The sequence below is a fragment of the Idiotropiscis lumnitzeri genome, chromosome 4, assembly GCF_059441095.1.
Source record: "Idiotropiscis lumnitzeri isolate Australia: NSW breed Sydney's pygmy pipehorse chromosome 4, RoL_Ilum_1.0, whole genome shotgun sequence".
In the NCBI taxonomy this organism is placed as follows: Eukaryota; Metazoa; Chordata; class Actinopteri; order Syngnathiformes; family Syngnathidae; genus Idiotropiscis; species Idiotropiscis lumnitzeri.
In genome coordinates this window covers 28033082-28055822 of record NC_142394.1, presented here as the reverse complement: position 1 = coordinate 28055822, position 22741 = coordinate 28033082, and the positions used below count along the sequence as shown (strand labels likewise).

The 22741-nt window shown below is 45.6% G+C and overlaps 1 protein-coding gene across 1 annotated transcript in view; it reads left to right on the top strand.

Moving 5' to 3' along the window:
• LOC148338992 (transcription factor COE1-like) overlaps positions 1-19621 on the top strand; it is a 46346-nt gene extending 26725 nt beyond the window's left edge. The window contains exons 9-18 of the mRNA XM_088293513.1: positions 435-565; positions 1175-1301; positions 4402-4490; positions 8686-8751; positions 8832-9009; positions 9739-9936; positions 11553-11642; positions 11758-11771; positions 11978-12137; positions 19395-19621. Of these exons, the coding sequence (XP_088149639.1) occupies positions 435-565; positions 1175-1301; positions 4402-4490; positions 8686-8751; positions 8832-9009; positions 9739-9936; positions 11553-11642; positions 11758-11771; positions 11978-12137; positions 19395-19621 (1280 nt within the window). The remainder of the gene's footprint in view (positions 1-434; positions 566-1174; positions 1302-4401; positions 4491-8685; positions 8752-8831; positions 9010-9738; positions 9937-11552; positions 11643-11757; positions 11772-11977; positions 12138-19394) is intronic.
• The last annotated feature ends 3120 nt before the right edge of the window (positions 19622-22741 follow it).

Genomic DNA, 22741 nt, shown 5'->3' with positions numbered 1-22741 from the left:
CCAACCTATCAACTCATGAACTGACTTATCAACCAATCATCTGATGAAATCACTTTGATTAACTAGCAAGCTCTGGGTGCCCCAAAGGTTGTCTCACGCCATACGTAAAATGAGCGACCAGTCGTTATGTAAATTCAGCCCACACACCTGGCGGGAACAACTACCTCCATGTGACCAATCCCGGGAGAGGACACACCCAACCAGATGCCTGAAGAGTGGAAGCTCCAAAAAAAGTCTTTTGGAACAGACGTCAAATGTCGTCCATGGCAAACAAAAGTCGAGTGGCTAAAATGGCACTTTTTTGCTTTCATTTAAATTTTTTTTTTTAAATACACTTTGAGGCTCTGTGTGTGTCTTTGTTTTGCATTAATGTGTGCGTGTGTGTGTGTGTGTGTTTTATCTGTGCGCGTGCATGCGTGTGTGTTGTGAAGCAGCCACGCCGTGCATCAAAGCCATCAGCCCCAGCGAAGGTTGGACCACGGGGGGCGCCACCGTCATCCTCATCGGGGACAACTTCTTTGACGGACTCCAGGTGGTCTTCGGGACTATGCTGGTGTGGAGCGAGGTGAGGCCCTTACTGCCGCCGCCGTCATGGTCGTGACCGCAAGGGGCGGGCTCGGAGGTGTGTGTGTGTGGGGGGGGGCACGTGTCGAGCGTGTGCAGGGGCGTGAACTATCCAGGCTCCAGAAGAACACAACACCTGGCGGGGGGAGCAGACGCACGGCGGCTCGCTCACACGTGGACCTCCTCGCTTTGATCCGTCGTCTGGCGCCGTCACCAGCACGCGTGTGCTGACCCAGATTGCGGGAGACTTTCAAACTTGTCACTTTTCTTCTCGCCTCTTCAAAGCAACTCTTTCTGATGTCTTCCAAGTGTGTTCTTCTAGCATGTTCTTGTTAGCCTGGTCTAAGCATGTCCGTTTAGGGCAGTGCTTCTCAAATGTTCTTTTTGCTAGGGGACGTAACATAAAATAATTGAGAAGCCCTGGTTTAGGGTGTTGCATAAGCATGTTTTTTTTTTTTTGCATATTCTTCTATCATTCGTTCTTCTGCATTCTCAAAGTGTGTTTTCCTAAACATCTCTTTGCATGTTCTATTACGTTTTAATTGTTTTGTTCTACCTCGTTCCAAGTGTGTGCTTTGAGTGCATTCTAGCATGTTCTTGTGCTCCTCAGCTGATCACCCCACACGCAATCCGCGTCCAGACGCCTCCTCGCCACATTCCCGGTGTGGTGGAGGTCACGCTGTCCTACAAGTCCAAACAGTTCTGCAAAGGAGCGCCAGGGCGCTTCGTCTACACAGGTGAATGCACACGCACACACGTTTGTGTGTCTCTATATATTTATGAAATGCAAACGTTCAGGAGTCCTGACCATTTGAATGTGGGCCGGTCTGACGCACGGATTCCCGTCAATCCCTCAAAGCAACCCCACCTCCCGCCCATCTCACGCACACGCACGCGCAGCGACCCGATTCTATAAGATTGTGTGTGTGTGTGCGTATCGGCGGGATCTGACCTCTGACTTTTGCGGACAATCGCGTCAACATCCAGATGTCCTTGATCGCTCATGTCAGCTGTTTAGCCTGATAAGTAAATGTCAGCGTGTGCCCCCCCCTCCGACTGCCCTCCTTTCACACCCTCACCTCTCCGCCTTTGTCAAAATGCTCGCCGCTCACCGCTGCCGCCGCCTCCTGCGTTTGGTCGAGCAGATAGTCGGCTTTGTGGACCTGTCGACGGGGAGACGAAAATTTTCTATGTCAGTATCCGGTCGGGCTGTACGTCCGTTTGGAAGGAGGTGGGAGGGTATACCTTGACTGGTGTTGGTCCATGTTGCCAGCGTTGCTCTTCTAACCTCAACCCAGAATCTATCGAGCGTCTTCTTCCAACATTTTCGATTGCTGATTTTCGTCTAAATTCACACATATTGAGACAATCGATTATCAAGCCGATCATCAATGAGGAAGTGTTCTGATTGACAGACGATGTCACTTGTGTAACCTGAGTTTAACCCCCTCCCCCTTTCCCCTCCCAAGTTATCCCAAAGCTGCTAACTCAGGCGTAGCCACTTTGCGGCGGCGGCGGCAGGGACACGCGTGTGATGAAAGGAAAACTTCCTTTGAAGTCATCTTTTGATTGACAGCCCGGCGGGACTTCCTGTGTCCTCAGTAGGGACCGATCACATTGCGGGCCTGCGCCCGCGCTCATTCGAGGAGCTAATGTGGGCTAATTAGCGCTTTCTGCGGGGCCGTTTTAGGCCGTCGAGTAACATCTCAGGTGGGGAGGAAGAGGGGCCGCGTCTTTGAGTCAGCGGGAGGTGATTAGCTGTTAATTAGGAAGCACCCGGCGATGGGCGGGTGTTTTTCCGGTCGGGTCCCGACAGCTGCGGCAGGACCGCAGGCGCGAAGGTTGGCGACAGATTTACACAGCTGGCTGATGGTGGCGGGGATGGCGGCAGCGGCTTGTTTGATCCAATCTGATGTGTAAGGATGACCAAAGGTGGGCATTTAACTGAAAATTGTCGGCCCGTTATCCGTCATCCGTCAGCGGCCTATACTCGGTCCGTCGAGTGAGGACATCATCATAGTCATCTTGACACCCGAGTGGCGCGTAGGAATGACATCACAGATATCAAATTAGAATGGCACCAAGACAGGAAGTGGTGGCCACATTCTCAGCCAATCAGCAAAAAGTCAGCACAATCCGCAAGTCTTATTGTCACAACGTCTGCTTCCCGTCTGATGGATGAAAGCGAGAAGACGCGGGCCGTACGGCCACTTGACTGGCGGGAAACAAATCGGCGCATCTATCATGCGGCCGCGAAGACGGCAAATTGGCGTCCGATGGGCAGCCGCCTCAAGGGAGCGGACGAGAAGAAGGACGAACGGAATGCGGCGGCGGACGTGACCGCGCCTTCCGCTACGCCATCAAGCTCACTTTGGGGCACCACGCGCAATCTTTGAAATGCGCCACAACAAAATGGATGCCGTGGATCAAGTAACGCGCAGGAACGTAATGAAGTGGAGTCTGTCTCCGGAAAGCGTTGGAGTGGCAAGGCGGCGCGCCTGAGCGTGTTGACGCTTGAGCCCGCCGTTCGATCCTTCGAGAACACGCCGGCTGCCAATTACTCGTCTCGTTTAGCTTTGAGCAGGCGAAGAGCCCGCATCCAATCGGGTGACCGGATCTCAGGCAAATGAGGAAGTAAGACAACAGGAAGTGGATGGCCGAATCGTCGCGTTTCCTTTCCTGAGTTTGAACGCCATCACGCCGAGACCAAATGCATGCTGGGATTTTGTACAGAGCAAAGGCGGACATCTAGCATCCGATTTAGGTTATTTTCAGATGAAAATTCCTGTGGCGAGTCAGTCAGATTACGGATGAGATTTGGATTCACAATCACATTGATTTGAGATGGAGGCGGAGCCTGAGGCGTATGGCAATTCAATCAGATTCAGTTATAGATTCCGATTGACATTTCGATCCATTCAGATTGAAATTGAGATTTCAATTCTGATTCGTTTGCATTCAGTCTGGTTAGGATTGTGATTTTTTTTATTCAGGTTGATATTTAGATCAAGTCAAATTAAGATTAAAATGTTCATTCAGATTGAGTTTTGGATTCAGACTCGGAGTGATGTTGAAACTCAGATTTAAATTGAGATTTAGTTTCAGATTGAGAGTCACAATTGGCCTTCAGTCGGCTTTGATTTCCTGATTTGGGAGCGCTCCTTGGGTGAGTTTTGACATCGTATCACAGGGAGGAAATGCGATTTGGGAAAGGGGCTGATTGTTTTCCGCCAAAAGTCTCTATGGAATTCAGCCGTGCCGCGTTCGAGGCAGACCAGGAATGCGCCGCTCCCCGGATGCTTTGTCACTCTTCACATCTTTTCTTTTTTTTTCCACGTCTTTCCATTTGGTCGTTTCTTCATCGTCTTGTCTCCGCCTCCGGCCGCCTCGGACAAATTAGATTTAACGTCTGCGGGCCGGCGTTCCCGGGAAAGCCAAACAAATATTGTTCTAATGCTAATAGCGTCTGTGGGCCGCCCGCCCGCTTCGTATTCATGAAGGCCGCACTTATGTAAATGAGTGCGAGGAGGCGGCCGACGAGCGGCCTGTCAATCATCGTTAGCCGCTACAAGCGCTAACGCTGACAAAGACCCTCTGACAAATTGTCCCCAAAGTCAAATTTGACAGCGTTTTATGATTAATGGACTTGATGGCCGAGAACAAGTCGCTCCCGACTCCTTCTTCCCGCCTTTGGACCGGCAGGAAGTAGATTTGAATTAGGATCCAGTCATTTCATCAAGTGTTGGCTTAATCAGATGACTTCACCATCACCATGGCAACGGTGCGTCTTACCAAACCTGTGTGCGTGCGGCTGTGTGTATGTGTGTGTGCCGACAGCCTTGAACGAGCCCACCATCGACTATGGCTTCCAGAGGTTACAGAAGGTCATCCCTCGCCACCCCGGGGACCCCGAGAGGTTACCTAAGGTCAGTGTGTTCTTACATGCATGCTTCCAACTTCTGCATTGTTCCATTTTTTATTCTGTTCTGTTGCTCCACATTCATCCAGATTTACTTTGAATTTGAAATTTATTTCGGAATTTCATATTGCTATTTGTATTGACTAAAATATTTTGGCTCAGATTGACTTGAAGATTGACATTTTCATTCTGGTTCCTGTTAGATTCAGATTAAGATTTACTTTCACCGTGAGATTTGGATCCAGATTGAAATTTCGATTTAGATTCAGATTTAGATCAAGATTGTGATTTAGGTTCATATTGAGATCCAGATTGCGCTCCGCATATCAATTCCGATTGAGATTTAATTTAAAATTTGGATCAGGATTTACATTTGTTTTTAGTTTCTGAATCAGATTTAGAATCAGATTACGACAGAATTTTAGATTTAAATTTAGATTTTTGCTTCCCACCGGAATTTGTCACCAAGGCGTGTACACGCACAAAAACGTGGTTGGTTATACAGATATCCTGATTTAGATTCAGATTGCAGTTCAGATCCAGATTTACATTGAGATTTAGATTCAGAGATGTATAACCTGATTGTTGTATTTAAATTGGATTTTAAATTGAGAATGGGATTTAGGTTTAGATTCACATTAAATTTTAGATTGAGATTCCGTTATAGAACAAATTGAGGTTTAGCTTTTGATTGGGGTTTCGTTTGTAAAGCAGATTTACTTTCGGATTGAGAGTTTGATCACAAATTCAATTCAGATTTACATGACATGATATTAAATCTTAGATTAAGATCAAATTCTCCATTCACAATGAGATTTAGGTTGTGATTCAAATTTTGTTTTGAATTCAGATTAAGTTTAAAATTGACATGTAATTAGATTGACATTTAGATTGACAGTGAATTTTAAATTCAGAGTAAGATTTGATTTGCAGTGAGATTAAAATTTTGATTTGGATACAGATTGGGATTTAGATTTAATTTTAAATACAAGTTTATTTCTAGATGTAGGTTGAGTTGGATCGAAATGTATGTGCAGATTTGGATTGCCAATGAGTTTTAGAATGATTTTTCAATTTAGGATAACTTCAGATTCCGTCTGAGATGCAAATTTAAATATGAATCAATTCAGATTTGGAGCCATATTAAAATAAAGATTCCATTTCAGATTGAGATACATCGAGATTTAGATTCAGATTTAAATTTAGATGGACAAATTTTACATTCCGACTGAGTTTGAAATTAGCGTTTATATTAGAATTAATTTTGAGATTGCCATTAAAATATGAATTTATTTTCAAATGTTGAGGTTTCGATGGACTGTGGAAGAGGCAAGTGGTCACGCTGGCATGTCTGCGTTTTAACGCTCATGTCGAAAGCAAGATGGCGGACGCGGCTGTTGTGGGCTGCGAGTTGACACTGAGCGCGCTCTCACTGATGTGATTGCCGAGGCGGGCGGCGGCAGATTGCGTTTGGTGTCGGCACGGCAGCAATGTGGCCAATGAGGGCAGATGTGCGCTGACAGTGAACGCCGCTGCCAAATTGAAGCCATTCATCAAACGGCGACACGCCACAAAAAGCCGTTTGTTTGTAAATTGATGCTAATCGCCGGCGCAGGTCGCACCGCCGCCGCCATCATGGCCAGCCTTCACCTCTTCCTCACCATGAATATTTATGCCTTCCTCTTCCTCTCAGGCACAGGGGAAAGCTTTTTGTCGGTGAGGTGGCGACGCACGCGTCGCCGCTAGGCGTGTCAGCTCGCGGCGGCGGGTTAACGCCGCCTGTCACTTCCTGTTTTCTCCCACCTGCCAGTACGCCTTGGCTGCGCTTATCTTCATACGCTCATTGATTGGATGGCGTGCGCCGGCTGGACTGTGACACGCCAACACGCCAGTGAAAGCATGTCATGTGTCATCATGGGATAATACAGCCGGCGCTTTTAGTGACGAATTAAACTCAGCGTTGGCAAATGCTGGTCCAGAAAGTCAACACGGTGCCCATCGTTTGGTTTATGCCACAACACAGGTACTTCTACTCAAGCGGCAGCAAAGTGAGCTCTCGGAGTTTGCTTAGCTGAGTAGCGCCTCTGGCTCAAGTCGAAGAGACTTTCTGGATTTGCGGTTGCCACTTCTGATTAGCATACTCGTGGAAGTACGTCATGTGATATGATTACTCATGAGCCATCAATTGTAAGTACAGCTGAACCTTGGTTTAATAAAGACGGAACTAAAGGATGTCGGATTCAAATGACTACACTCAAAACGCCTAGCGCTTAAAGTCGGTTAGTCCCGGAATTGGCCGCAATTTGCTAGGCTGCCACTAAAAGGCGCTGTGGTGCCATCAATGGACAGAGACTGGCCACATTTCCGACTTGCGCTGCGCTCTTGTCACGTCACACGAACAGACTTGGAGTAGACTAGAATCGGCTAAAACACGCATCTATCCGGCGGCCACGTTAGAAGAGGAGAAGATCTATTCAAATAAAATAACAAGTGTGCATGTTAGCTTAGCATCGCCAAAGGCAGCACGCAGCTTCAAAGGAGCGTGTTTCAAACAGTTTCAAATTTTGTTTTTTAATATTTTGGCTGTCCTGGGCATTTTTAGGCCACCAAAAAGTGCGTATTTGATGTTTTTAAGCTACACAAAAAGTACTTCAATGTAACGGACAATCGACCGTAACGGGCGAGCTCTTGAGTGAGTCTTTGCCGTGGCATTGGCCAATCGTATGCTGAGCTTGCACATTGTGATTCTTTTTGCATCCGCGTGTGGATTCCCACACAACGGCATCTCGAAGCAGATGGTTGAGATGACAGGAAGTCAAGTCAAACGAGCGGTCGCCGCCGTTGCTCGTCCTTAGAAGACTCTCGGATGGACGCTAATGTCAACACCCCCCCCCCCCCCACACCGCCGCCCCGCCCCCTTCCCTCTTCCTCGCCTCGCCTCGCCGCTGGTGATTTATCTTAGTTAAGAGCTGCCTGATGACTCCTCCTCTGAGTTAGGCTCGTCCTCATCCTCAAGCATCCCCCCCCGCCTCCTCCCACAATCATGAACACCCCCCCTGCACTCCCCCGCAGCAGGAAATTGAGGAGGATCTCCCAGGTTTACGCCAGCGTTGGGATTCCCTCCCAGTCATCGGTTCGCTTCTCGTCTGTGCTCGCATGGACGACGTTTTCCATCTCCCCATCGTCACGTCATATCCTGAGTTCACATTTTTGACGTGAAATGAATCTTGGTTGATCAAATATGCGTTGTGGAGACCACACCATTAGATGAATGAAAGAGTCCGGGAAATGAAATTAAATAAAATTAGTGGCCAAATAAACAGCATTCAAAATATCTTTTGATTGATCCTATAAATTGATTGACCATTGGGAAGGAGAATGCAAATAAAAAGTGATGCTGAAAAAAGGAGAAATGGAAGGAAAGGAGGGAGGGAGAGCGGATGTAATACCCATGGGAACGCCAGCAGAGGCCTCCACCTTCCCGCTGCTTTTCCTCGGGGATGTCATCCCTCGCTCACTCGCTCGCTAGCTCTCTCTCTCCGTCCTCCGCCTGATGATGACGTTAAAGTGTCAACATTTTCAACTCCTTTATTTCTACACTCCTTCTCACCTTTTGGCCTTTTATTTTCTGTCCTTTCTGGTTGACTTAAAAAAAAGGGGGGGGCAAGCTTTTTTCCCCTCCCTCCTCCTCTTTCTGTATTTGCTTTCTCCTTTTCTTGCCCTCCCTCCTTCTCTGGCTTCTCCTTCATTTCATCTCCTCGTTGCTCTCGTCTTGCGCTTGCTCTCACTCCTTCCGTTCTGCTCGTCTTTTGCAGCCTGTGTCGCTCGCCGTCTTTTTGCTTCCTTCCGTCTCTTTTGCGGAGTTTCTCTCCTTTATGTGGAAAGTTTTTTGGCAGACTGCCTGCGTTTGTGTGGGTGACAGGTTCAGATTTGTGGCTTGAATTCTTTTTTTTTAATATACTCTATATATTTGTTTGACGTATAAACCGAAAATAGTTAAAATTACTTAAATGACAAAAGCAGCCCGAAGTCAAACTCACAAATGCTTCACTAAGGAGCCACGTCACCTGGCAGTGTTTTTTTTTTTTTTTTGCTGCTTGATGACGTCGCTTCAAATCTCAGATCATTTAATTTTAGTTAGTTACTTTTCTTGAAATAAACTAACTTTGATGTGTGTTTGTGTGTGTGTGTGTGTGTGACAGGAAGTGCTGTTGAAGCGAGCCGCCGACCTGGTGGAGGCGCTGTACGGGATGCCGCACAACAACCAGGTTAGTCCCGCGTTACACGGTCATGAACCTTTCACCTTTCAACTTTTAACCCCGGCGCCCATGCTTCCCCTCCCTTACAGGACATGATCCTGAAGAGAGCGGCCGACCTGACAGAGGCGCTGTATAGCGGCGTCCCTCGCGGTCACAACCAGCTGTCGTCACTGAGCGGCGCGGCGGCACATTCGGGAATGATGGCTGTCAACTCCTTCGGCAGTCAGCTGACCGCAAACATCTCGGAGGCGTCGCAGGCCGACCAGGGTGAGTCGCGCATGTGGCAAAATACGGGTGTAATATTTATTGGAGTCAATTTGTTTTTGTTTTTTTTAGAATAATGATTATATATATATATATATATATATATATATATAATTGATTCTTAAAAATGTTTGCATGTACAAAAAAATATTGTACTTCATAAGAGAAAAGAAATTAAAAATTTACAATTACAATATATATACTACAAACATTTTATATTATCGTATTACATGAAAGATCTTACATAAATAATAAAACCAAAAAATGGCAAAATGGACATTAAAATTTATTTTATTGAAATAATGGTTCATGTATGTTGTAAAGAAAAAATATTTGTAAAATAAAGCAAATGTAAAATAATTGTTACGTTTATTTTACATGGAACATTTTATTTATTTATTGGTCGATATATTTATTGATAGTAATAATAATAAACATTTGTGAACTAAAAAAATGATATATTCTAATGATTTCACTTTTTTTTTTTTATTATTTGGGGAATAAATCACAGTGAAATGGATTGATACAAATAAAACTAGAGACTGGACAAATATAATTTGTCATCCTTCTTTTATGTTGTGTCCCATCTGTCCAATTTCAAAAGCGAACTTGTTCTTTGTGCGTCGTCCCTCCAGCTTTTCATGTCCTTGCCATGACCGCACTCGCAACGCGAGTCTCAAGCGCTAAATGTTCGATTCCCCTGTGGTTGATTTTTGTTCACGTTGTTTGCAGGTTACTCCCGCAGCTCCAGCAGCGTTTCTCCTCGCGGTTACGTGCCGAGCTCCACGCCGCAGCAGTCCAACTACAACGCCATCAACAGCATCACGTCCTCCATCAACGGCTACGGCGCCGCCGCCGCCATGACCAACCTGGCTGTGCCCGGCTCGCCCGGCTTCATCAACGGCGCCGGTGCCAACTCCGCCTATGCCAGTAAGTCGCTCGGGCCAACCAAACGCAAATCAGTCCGGCGGTCAGTTTGATGGACAGGTGTCAGCAGATTTCCGGACACCATTTTGACACGCCCTCAAAAGTAATTGTTGAAAAAAAAAAAACTCCGACCCTAAACTCTATGTGATTGGTCACGGTGGCAACCAAAGGTGCACATGCACTGACCCCGCCGCCCCTCCCCCACTCTTCCTCGCCATACACCTCATCAGTCCTCACCCCCACCCTCACACAAATTCACTAACATCGACACTAGGGTCTGAAAAATGTGATTTTTATTTATTTATGTTTTTTCATGCAGATATATTCTAATATTTGGCAGGAAATAATTCCAATGACTGATTAATCGGTCCCTTAATTCCTAAAGTAAATGTTCAGTCAAATGATTTTTTTTTGGTCCCTTGACACTTACAAGAACAAAGATATGAGTTACATTTGGCTCTTTTGTTTCACTTTTACAAATGAGAGGAATTTTTAAGAACCGATATATTGATTTTTGGATTAAGTCCATCCGTGTATGCAAAAAATCAGCAACATCATGCGTGCAGTTACAAGCAAAAGATGATTTCTGTCTTCTGCTCCGCCATGAAGTGATGACTTGAAAATCAAAAGCCGACACGCCTTTCTCACATGTCCAAACATGTCATCTGTGACGGAGTTGCAATTTGATTTATGTGATATATTCCATACAACAGGAGAGAGTTCAACTGGAACGGAAGCCCATCTTTTCCTTATTCCTTTTTTTAAAAAATGTAAACACAAAATTGTCTCCAAGCAAACGCTTTACCTTGCCGAAATGTTCTCCTTTTATCCGCCACCGTTGCTCTCCTGCACTTGCTGCCGACGGGCAAAAGCAAAATCATGCTTAGGGGCTTCGACAGCACTAACCGAAAGGCGCTAACTTGTCGTCTCGGGAAAGATGCGCTTTGGATTGAACCGAGACAGGGCTCCATCTAGTGGAGAAACGGCGCGAGGGCATCATTCTGGACGACTCCAAAACTGAGCAGCATTTTCAGTTTCATCAAAAAGTCACCAACGCACATATATTCATCCAGCTTAGCATCAAAATTGGAGGCGTTGCTCCTCATTGATTGACGCGAGCATTTTTCAGTCACGCTTGTCTCTAGTCCTCATGCTAAGCTAGGCTAACAACGCAACCTCCCACTAAAGTTTTTGTTGCACTCATCTTCACTTGGCTTAGTTTATCACCGAGACTTGAAAGACTGCTGTCATGTCCACTATCGTACGTGTTAATTACATTTCTTGACACGAGCTGGCCGTTTTTTTTTTGTGTTTTGCGGGGCTTCCAGTCTCAATGCTAACATAGGCTAACGACGTGGCGACAATCACCATCAACGCTTGCTGCGCGCCAGTCGTTCTACAAGTTATGGATCAACTTTGCCCAACTCAGGCGGCCCCATCCTCACCGTCTTCCCTCCATGTCGGCATGTGCCATCCATGCGTCCGTCCCATCCCATCCCACCTCGCCCCGACGCGCCCGCCCCCGCCGCTCACGTCCTCCTTCCTCACCCATGGTCTTCCTCTTCTTCCTGCTCTCGTAGGCGTGCGTTCATTCTCTCCTGTGACTATGGTTTCTGCAGTCAAACAGAAGAGCGCCTTCGCTCCCGTGGTCCGGCCACAGACCTCCCCGCCCCCCACCTGCACCTCCACCAATGGCGGCAGCCTCCAGGGTGAGCATTGCCCCTCCCCCACCACCCATCTCTCCCCATCACCGCCCCCCCCCATCCCCCTCTTACTTTAAAGTCAAAGTTGATCCATAACGTGTGTGGGCGTGTCCATTTTGAGGTCCTCTGAAGCCGGTTTGTAGCAACAAGAAATGAAATGAAAAAGTCTCACAAAGCCAAACTAGTCGGCCATTTTGGACGTCGCCTGGAGTCGTTGAAATCTTTTAAAAATTCAGCCCTCACTTCGGTCATTTTCTGGGGTCGTTTGAATGGTTTCAAAATTCAGCCCCCCACTCTTGGAGTTTTGCAGATTTGAAGTGTAGTGTTGTTTCTCCTTGCAGCGATGGCCGGTCTCATTGTCCCGCCCATGTGAGACCGCCCCCGCCCCAGGTCCCCTCCCCCTGCACGGACACCGTCCCTCGGCGAGCCCGGCGGAATCTTCTGCACCGCACGTCCGAGCCTCGGAATCTTCCAGCCGCCTCCTTGAAGGTCACATGACTGGTGATGATGTCACCTCACAGACACGGATTGTGACCCGGGGGGGCCGGGTCGGGTGGCGGTGGAGGGCTTAACTTCCAGGAACGTCCTGTTGACATCATCATGATTGGCCAATCAGCTTTGAGCAATCGTGCGCTTCCGCTTGTTTGCTCCAAATGTTTGCATGACGCTTGCTTGAGTTCACCGATTATTGCGTAAAGATGGGAAAGTTTGGTTTTTTTTGGTCATCTTCTGGAAACGTCTTTAATTAATGCTAATTTATGTTAATGAGCTCCACCGAGAATCGGATCTGCCTCTTCCTTGCTTTTTCGTGTCCCGATGGGGCAATCTTGAACCTTTAAGGCTTTTTCTGAATGGGACCAAGTCCAGAATTTCACAAACCCGGAGTTCATTCCAGCCGCCAATCAAAATGAAGTCTTCCTGAGTGGGCGGGACTTTCACGTCTTCCAGCATCTTCATCAGGATGGAAGCAACTTCCTGAGCATCCCAACCTGGAAAACTGTTGTGAAAAATGTTTTCTCCCGCATTCCCCTTCTCCTCCTCCTTCCTCAAAAAAGCACCTGTGTATTTACCACGATAAAATTTGCTGTATAAGTTCTGTACTAGACCCCAAAGCACCCCCCCAACCCTCCCGCGTTAGTTTGGCGAGCAAGTCAGGAGGAATAGGTGGATCTCTTTTTGTTCTTCTTCTTTTTTTTTCCTTGACTTTTTCTGCTTCTTCTTCTTGCTGTTAGTGTACTCCTTCTTTTTCCGTATTTATAAGCTTTATTTGATGTTGGAAAATGTTCGTTGTCTTTTAGATATATTGTAAAAAAAAAAATGGTTTTGTAAAAAAAAATAGAAAAAAAATGTCAACATTGTTATAAACATGTTGTTCACTTTTTGTAAACAAATTTTCTCACACATGCACAGTCCAACACACACATACACACACGCACATACCAGCTAAGCTAAAAGCTAAAAAAAAAGAAACAAACTTGTTGATGTGCTGTTTACATTTGCCACCTTCTCATTGAAACGTCTTTTAAGCGTCAATCATTGTATCTCGTCTTCGTGCCAAGGTGACTCGTCCGATTTTTCTTGTCGTTTTCTTTGGGCTTGAGCGTGTGAAATAGCGCCCCCGCTGGACACTTTGTCAACCACCATTCAAATGGAAACTTTTTTTTTTCTAAAATTTTTAACACACCTCAGGTGGCCAACATGAGTCGCCAAAGAAGTGGTTTCAGCAAGTCAACTTTGACCTTCATGTTTGGTTGTCAATTTTTTTTTTGGCATATCTGCTCAAACTAAGAAATGTATTCAAAGCACAAAAGTTGACTGTGTGCAGAAAGCCACTCTGTACGTTCATAGACACAAAACCGATATGGATAAAGACATAAAAAGTACATAAATACATTGTATGTACATGCATACGTATATACATACGTTCATACATGTTCATACAATCACACATATACTTCCATAATTAGGTACGTACATAAATATATGCATGTATTCGTACATGCAATCATACATACAAACCTACACGCATTCATTGTTACACAAATACAAAGTATGTCCACATATACGTATATGCGTACATTCATCCATATGTACATACATAAATGGATACATAAGCAGGTACGTACATGTACATACATATTTACGTTCATGCATATGTATGAGAATACAAACATTTGTACATACGTGTGCATGTTTGTTCCTTTGTTTCCTCTGTGATATTTGCTGACTCGTGCGTTTTGTACAGAAACTCTTGAATAAAGATGACATCACATGGCTAACTTCGCCCCTCGCCTCTCTCTTTGCTAAACCGTCTCCGTCTGTTCGACAATACCTTATATATATATATAATTTTTTTATTTATATATATATATATATATATATATATATATATATATTTATTTATATATATATATATATATATATATATATTTATTTATGTATATGTATAGTGACTCAAGATAAGAGATCTCATTATCACATTTATGATATTTTCTGACTATAAGGCACACTGATTATAAGGCGCAGTCTCATTGAATATTTATATATAAATATATATATATATATATATATATAGAGAGAGAGAGAGAGATATGTATATGTATATATATATAAATATATATATATATTCAATGAGACTGCGCCTTATAATCACTGTGCCTTATAGTCCAAAAATATGGTAAATGTGATCTCTTATCTTGATTCACTATATGCAGGGTCCAAAGTGAAGTGCCGCATTGTGCGTGTTTTCATTCATGAAACTGAAAAGGCTTGTTCCATAGACCTGCTTCTGAATTATCTGAATTTAAGATAGAATGTTGGGGGAGGGAATCACAGAGTCAGGGGGGAGCTTCCTGGGGGGGTTTGGAGGTAACCGACACTCGTAATGACCTCAGCAGGAGGAGTGGTGGCACCAACCCAAAGATATTAAGGTATTCTGGAACGTTGTGGCGGAAGACAGATTTATGATCAGAAAAACGAGATGCGCAAGGAAGCGCCGACGACTATACAAGCAGCATGTTGGCTTTACGAGCTCACCTGCTTCTCTTGTTCTGCTCAAGCGTCAACTCAACTCTGCAATCTGTCCACAAGCACCTGATCCTGTCTGGAGCCACTTCTGATTCACTTCTGCCCGACTTCTAATCCACTACATTCTTTGCCCTTTTCTGTTCCTAGCACACTTCTGAAGCACATCTTGTCCACTCGCGATCCAGTCATTGTCCGCTTCTGATCGCTGTCTAGTTCCTTTCTGTTTCTTATTGTGCAGTTCTTATAAATCGCTCATCCACGTCTTGTCCAGATCTGATCCACTTCTTGTCCAGATCTGATCCCCTTATAGTCTAGTTTTTACACTCTTGTTGTCCATAGTGTATGTCAAGTCCTGCTGTGTTCCATACCTAGTCCAGTTCTGACACCCATTTCCACTACTGACCCACTTGTTGTCCTGTTTTGATCCATTTCTAATCCATTTCCGATCCACTTCCAGTCCAGCTATGGCAAATGCCTCGTGCACTTCGGACTGTTTACATTTGTGGGGTGTCGCAAATGTATTGTGGGTACTGATGCTGAGTGCGACGATAAGATATCGGCAAGGATGACAAACATCCGTCTATTTTATATCTGATAACATTGAAAATGGTCGATCTTGTGGTCTGAGGTGTGTTGGGAGTCACTTTGTATGGACCCGGTCAACAAGAAACAAGACTGAGAAACGTATCAATAAAGGTTCTGGAAACAGTCGTATGGAATCCAAGTCGAAACGCTCACAAGCACGACCTCCAAACGATTCCCGTCCTCCCTATTCTTGTTGCCGTTAATCACGAGCCCCGCGCAGCTGCCGAAAAACAAAATTGGCGAGTGCTGTCTTCAGAATCTTTTTGGAGGTTTTCAGGGTCGGTGGAAAGATTGAGAAAGGCCTTGAACACTTTGCTGTTCTCGCATTCTCATGGATTTTAGTTTTTTTCTTTTTTGGTTTTGTTTCCTGTGAAGCACGGTGCTGTAAAATTACATTTTGCTTGCTTGCATCCCACATGACCCGTGGCGTCGTGTCACGGAGTGGCCATGTTGTTTTTCCAGTACAAAAACCACGCGTGTGTCCGCATGTCCAAAGGCGGTGGCGGCGGCGCCGGCCGCTCGTTCCCGTCGGGAGTCGTGAAGCCGAACGCAGCGCGCGAGCTCTTATTAAAACAATGAAGGCGCTAATTATCCCGGAATTCCCGCGCACGAGCGGCCCGCTAATGAGGCCACGGCGGAGAAGCCGTGGACGTCATAAATAAGACATTAGACGGCCCTAAAGGAGCCAAAGGGAGCCAGCAACCGGTCTGGCTGCACCTTCCGCTGACAACAACGCGCAATCATCGCACTCTCCCGGCGACGCTTCGCTTTTGTTTACACTCGCACATGCGTCCGTCGGCCGGAGCTGGCTTTTTATTTTCCATCCCGTTGGCTTCCCCTCACGGAGTCCGCATCGGACATACGCAACACCGGCTTCTTCTTGTTTCTGCTGTTCTTCTAGCAGCTTCATGTATTTCCACTTTGTGATGTCGCCAAATGATGTCATCATTTCTATTTCTATTTTATTTTTTTTATTTTATAATCATTTTTTTTTTTTAGTTGTTAGCTAAATACGACATGCGTTGGCACCACTTCCTGTCCGTTTCTGATTTTTTTGTGTGTGCGCGTGCGTTTGCTCACAAACCCCCGATGAGACGCCGCTGTTGGTTTTTTTACAGGCCCGCCTCGAAGCAAGCGAATAAAGAAAGAACAAGTGGACACTTTTATTGTACTTTTTTTTTTTTACACGTTTGACCGCCGCCGCAAGGACGTCCGCAGAGTTAATGACGGACGGAGACGGAGAGAGAGAGAGAGAGAGACGGAGTGTCACAGGAAGTGGCCCGATTGCCGCCATAACTCGCGCGCGCGTGCTAATTAGCGGGCGTCGTAAAATAAGTCAAAGTGGTCAAGCTAATGAGTCCACCAGAGGGCCCTTCGCACCGCACATTAAAACAATAAAACTCCATCCAGCAATTTTTACTCACATTATTATTCCGCTCTTCTTCTATTCTTTAACTTCTGCTTTTTCGTCTCCAGCCACGGATACTAACGACGTCCTCGGGTTTTAATTGCACGCTGCTCATTAAGACGCTGTTGATGTTTCTATGGAGTGCAATAAACACATCATCGATATTGCCGCTCACTTCCTCTTAAAGCAATAAACACTCGTGTGCAAACAGTTGCATCTTCACTGACGATGATATATATATATAAATGAAGTAATATGTAAAAATGTGTAAAGATGAACCCCTCCCTGTCAGTATGGAAATGAGAATTTTTTGCATTGTCTATCTTGGCGCCTGCATGTTCATTAATTATGCTAATTGTGTGTAATTTGCATATAATATTGGATCCAATCAACAATTAGCATATATTGTGCTGAGTGTGTGTGTGTGTGTGTGTTGCCTTTTCTTGAATGTAGGTCACCTGATGTGGGCCTCAGTCCAGCAGAACCTCCCTGAGGAACCCCAAACGGAGCCAAATGTGGCTGGAATTTCTGGGTGTGTGTGCGTGCACATGCTCGTGCACGTGTGCGTGCACTGCTGTCTTTTTTTGTGGACGTCATGTAATGACGTGATTGACTTGTGTCGACTTGGCGAATGTCGTCGCTTTTTGATTATTTCACGGGCTGGTTACTTCCTGTTGCATCGTGATGTGATGTCATCACAGAAGTGCATGTTGGGAGAACGTGGCGGGACTCAGGTCCAGCTTAACAATGATTTTGATTGGTGCACAATCTGGCAGCCATGTTGGTTTGTCGGTTTGGATGATGACAAAAGGCCATGATGATTGTGGTGACGATTACGAAAAAGATTACCGCATGACGATAATGGTGACGATGTTGAGATGATCCGAATCAGAATCAGAATGCCCTTTATTGTCATTGTACTCTGCGCAACGAGATTTGAGATCTCGCCGCTCCAGTCCTATACAACAATAATAGAATTGATGAAGGTGACAATGATTTAAAAAAATTAAAAATTCTAATTATAAAAAGTCAACCTCTGCTTTGCGGCTTTTCACTTTTCCTGCCGGGTGCCGGTCCCAATTAACCGTGAAAAATGAGGGATTACCGTAATTATCATCATCAAAAACACACTCATTGTAATTGTTATCATCGATAATAATGATATTTGGTGTGCATGTGTTTGGGTTTGTGCGTGTGAATAAGATCAAGCTGAGCATAATTGCGAGTTAAGCCCATCAATTATTAATCGCCTTTATTGATTAGTGAAATCCAGGACGGGCTGCTTGTGAATATGCAAATGAGCTGGCTGCAATATGCGTGAGCTAATTTGCATGACGTGCAACGTTATTATTTCACTTTTCACTCCGGACGCCGTCGCAAATTCGATGGATGACCGCCAAGACCGTTAAGACCACCAGGACCGCTCTGCCACGTCCGGTGCCTTCGTGGCGGCCATCCTCTGCATTTTATCTCAAGTGTGTGCGATGAACATCTGTCAAGCACAAAGTAGTGAGGCATGTGCGTTCGATATTGATTGGAAAGCAAATGAGAACAGTTTTGCGTGCACAATGCCAATTTGGAGGCAATTTTGGGGTCCGTGTCTTGCTCAAGGGCACTCGGGGAGTGGACGGTCGTAGTCGGGAATCGAACTTGCAAGCTTCCGTTCGGATTGAATCGCTCGGAGTGTAAATGTTTGTGTGTGTGTTTGAATGTGTGCTCGTGAGCATGTGTGTGCTTGCAGGCCGGGGTGTGTGCGTGTGTGCGTGTGTGTGTGTGAGAAGATGCAAGAAGTCGAAACGTGACGATTTGTCTATTTGCGATGTAAAAGTGTGTGTTGCACAGAATAAATATTGCAAATGTTTAGCTGAGTTGTTTTCTGTGGTGGGGAGGGGCGCGTGTATCCCGCAAGGGGGGCAGTTGGGGGGGGGGGGCTCTGAGAATGATGCAAAGCTGAGCTGCGCTTGCAGCTTGTGGAAGTTTTGGGAGCACTGGAAGGAAACGCCAACAAACACAAAGTTGAGCTGAAAGGTGAGGTGGAAAAGGAAAAGGGTCCTTGGGCGGGACGGGGAAACCAAGACGATGATGAGAACGATGAAGATAATGACGATGAAATGAAAAATGGCATCAATGTTCAAGAAGCAAACTATTTTTTAACTTGAATTATTCAGCCTTTCATCGGATTATTTATTCATTCAGGTTTCATTCTGCCATACAATTATTCATTCACCCATTCATTCGTTAAGATATTCATTCATTCATTTGGTTCTCCTTCCTGTCGTGTATCATCCAATCTTCACCTAATTGTTCATTCATTCAAAATTTTCCAGTAAAAAATTCACAAATTTGATGATATCCTATCAGAAATTTGACTTTTTTTTTTTTTATTTTAAACTGAGTGTCCCCTTCATCCAAATATGACTGACAATGATTATATGAAGTGAATCCGTGGGGGTGTGCGTGTGTGTGTGCGTGCGCACGTTGACAGCTGACCTTTATTCACATTCATGTTTTTCCCTCCACGGACCGAGGAGGAAGAAGGAGCTCCTCTTCCTCTTCATCCTCCTGTGAAGCGTCACCGCGGGGTTAATGTAAGTCATGTATCTCATTACACACACACATAGTCACAGCCCAGCGTGTGTGCGTGCGTGCGTGCGTGCGCGCATTGCGGTTCCGCCTCGCTGCTTCCCGGTTGTGGTTCCCCGGGGATTCCGGCTGGGCCTGCTCTTTTCCGTCCAAAGGAAAAAATGTGGAGAAAGTTCTTTTGTGCGGCGTTGAGGTTCTCACGGAGGAGCCGTCCAGCACATCTGCAGCTCCCGCCGCCGGACTTTCCGGGCCCGAACTTCCGATTCCGATACTGGCCCAGAATACACCAGCAGCTTGTCGGGAACGAGTCACGTGTCAACGGGTCTTCTTGGGCGTTGGCGTCCGAGGCCACCGCCTCCTGCAGGACCTCCTCCGGGCGTGATTCTGGTCTTTCTTCTCACTGTGGTGAGAAAAAAAATAATGGCATGAACGAAAGCGTTGCGTGAAAAAGGTTGTATTGCTGGAGAGGCCTTCCAGATGTTGATGGCTGCCACAGGGAGAGGAAAACATCTGCCGCTTCCTGACAGGAAGTCCAAACGCGCACCCGCTGGTGGGTGGGTCCTTCATCATTGACCACACGCATGTATTTCCTGTCGACTTCGCCTCACAAACTGTTGCCATGGCGACCAAAGCTTGTGATGGATCCTTCCTGAACATCCCAGAAAATTCCCACGTTGTCCTCTCACTCATTGCCAAGCGTGGGTTGTCGTGTGTGAAATTTGATGCTATAAATGTCACGTGACACTCATCATGATGTTTAACATGACGCTAAGCATGTTACGTGACGGGTTAAGCATGATGCTAAATGTCACGTGATGTTTATCATGATGCTAAGCATGTTACATGATGTGTTAAACATCACGCTAAATGTCATGATGTTAAACATGACACATGGCGTCTTGAACATGACCCTAAATGTCACATGATGCTGAACATGTTACATGATGTTTGACATCACGCGAAACATGTTACATGTGTTAAACATCATACATGTTTAACATGATGCTAAGTATGTTACACGACGAGTCAAACATGACGCTAAATGTCACGTGATGCCAACATGTCACATGATGTTTGACATGACACACATGGTGTTGCACTACATTATATCACATTCCATTAAACATGTTAAACATGATGGTAAAAATTATGCTCAATATGTGACGTGTAAACATGTTACGGTGTTTCACGTGTCACCTAACACGTCACAATGTTAAGGATGTCACACGCTGCAAAACATCCTCAATGTTTCAAACATGTCACATGACATTAAACGTGACATTAAATTCAACATCATACAGTGCTAAACACGCCACAGGACATTAAACATGTCTCCTAAAATTTAACATAGCATCATTTTAAACATGTCACATGTCAACTTACTAAGCGTGTCAGATGAATGATAAAGACGTTACGGTGCGAATCACGTCATTCTTAGTATGATGCTACAGAAGAGCCATGACGCAATTTTTGTTTACGTGCTATGAAACATGCCATGTCATGTTAAACATGTTACATGACACACAACATGCAAGCAAAGCAAGGCTTTGGTTTCAGTTTTTTTTTTTTTTTCTTAATGTATCCTAAAGATCACAAAATGTCGAGGATTGGTCGACGAGTGGCACGTGAGCGCATCACGTGTTGGTCGTCACGCCGCTACCTGCGCACGCAAAGAAGCCAATTAGAGCGGGACAGTTTGATCCCCCCCACCCCCACCACCAACACCCCCCCGCAAGACGTTCACCGTCGCTCGGCCGCCGGCGAGTAAACTGCAGACATGATTGACCTGCAGCCCAGGCTGCTAAATCCCTCACCCTAATTAAGAGATCCCTCCTCAGCATTTCGGCCAAAGAACCCCCCCCCCCCCCCCGGCTCCTGCCCCCCCGCCACCCCACACTCCCCTCCATCCTCAGAAAACATCTGACATGAAATCGATGCGTTGCGGGGGGGGGCATGCTCAGGTGTGGGGTGGCAGGTGGGCCCAGAGGAGTTAGCGGGCCGACGGCGGCCGCGGCACGCTAACGCAAGCGAGCGGCCGGCGGATAAACCCGTCAAGCGCTAATAGGCTCCGTTGCGATTCGCTAAAATCTGGCTGCAGGCTCCGCCCCCTCCAGACGTATAAATAAATCATCTTCCCAACTTTGCCTCCATTAGAAGAGAAAAAAAAAAGTTGTTGTTGTTGTTTTCGCCGCCACTCGCCGGCTGGCAGAAAATTAAAAATTTATTCATCATTCATCCGAGCGTCGTTCTCCTCGGGACCGGGTTCCGCTTGGTGGGATTTGACTCACCGCGTTGAGGTATCGCTTTGCTTCTTTCTTTTCTTTTGCGCGCCCGGCGGCCGGCGTTCCGAGCCGCCGCATTCTGACATCAAATATTTACGTATTATTTGCACGCCGGCCGCGGGACGCACCAACGCCAAACTCGTCCCAACCGCTCGTGAGTGGTGCCGACTCGGCCCGACGGTTGTCGTTCCACTCGGACCTCCGCCCGGATCTGGAAACGGAATCTAAGAACAAAAAATAACGTTGACCAAACTATCGCCACTTTCTGCCAAGAAATTCTAGAAACCATCAGAAACAGGAAGTCCATCACATGACTCTCAACATGTTCTGTGATATGAACATGTCACACAATGCGAAACAGTTCAGAGGACGACAAATATGATACAAGATAATAAACAATACCAAACGATACCAAATCTTTCAACGTGACTCCAAACATTTGGCACTGTATGTTAAACAAAAACATGTCAGGTGACTTTACATGATGCTTAACATGTCACATGACACATACCTTGCATGCTTAACATCATACAATGCTAAATATGTGAGACAATTCCGAATGTCACGTGATAAACAAAACATTGTGATGTTCAACAGGTCAAATAAAGTAAATAATGAATGTCACATGATGCTAAACATGCCTCATATATCACGTGATGTTCAACATGTCAAATAGCAACACAGCCTCGCCAATATTGTGAAGCAGATGTGATGCCTTCTCTACTGTTTACGTTTTTTTTATTTTTTTTTTATTAATGGACCATGGTGACCCGCAGCGTTACTCCAAAATCAATGCCGCCACTGGTTGCTACGGAAACCCGGCAGCAGCAAAACCGGAGCACAGGGAAGGAAAAAAGAGAGAAGGAAAATTGAAAAGAGTTCAAGTTGTCGCGCATTTGGGTTTGCGCAATTAAAAGTCGCAACAGCAAGCCGATTTGCATGATTTGTTGACAGTCACAAAACTGTCATGAAATGAAGAAAATGTTCCATTCTACATTTTAAATTATGTGATGTTTTCTTATTACTTTCTTGTTACAAATTCAACTTTTCCTGTATGTAAATCGTCAATGGAGGGGGGCGCCAAATAAAATCTCACCTCTCGCTATGTGCTTACAGTCACCATGGCAACCGTAAAGTCAAGTATTTGGCGATGTGGTTAAGTATGCGCGTGCGTGGTGCCACGGTTTGACGCCAACGACACACAAATGTCACAAATGCTT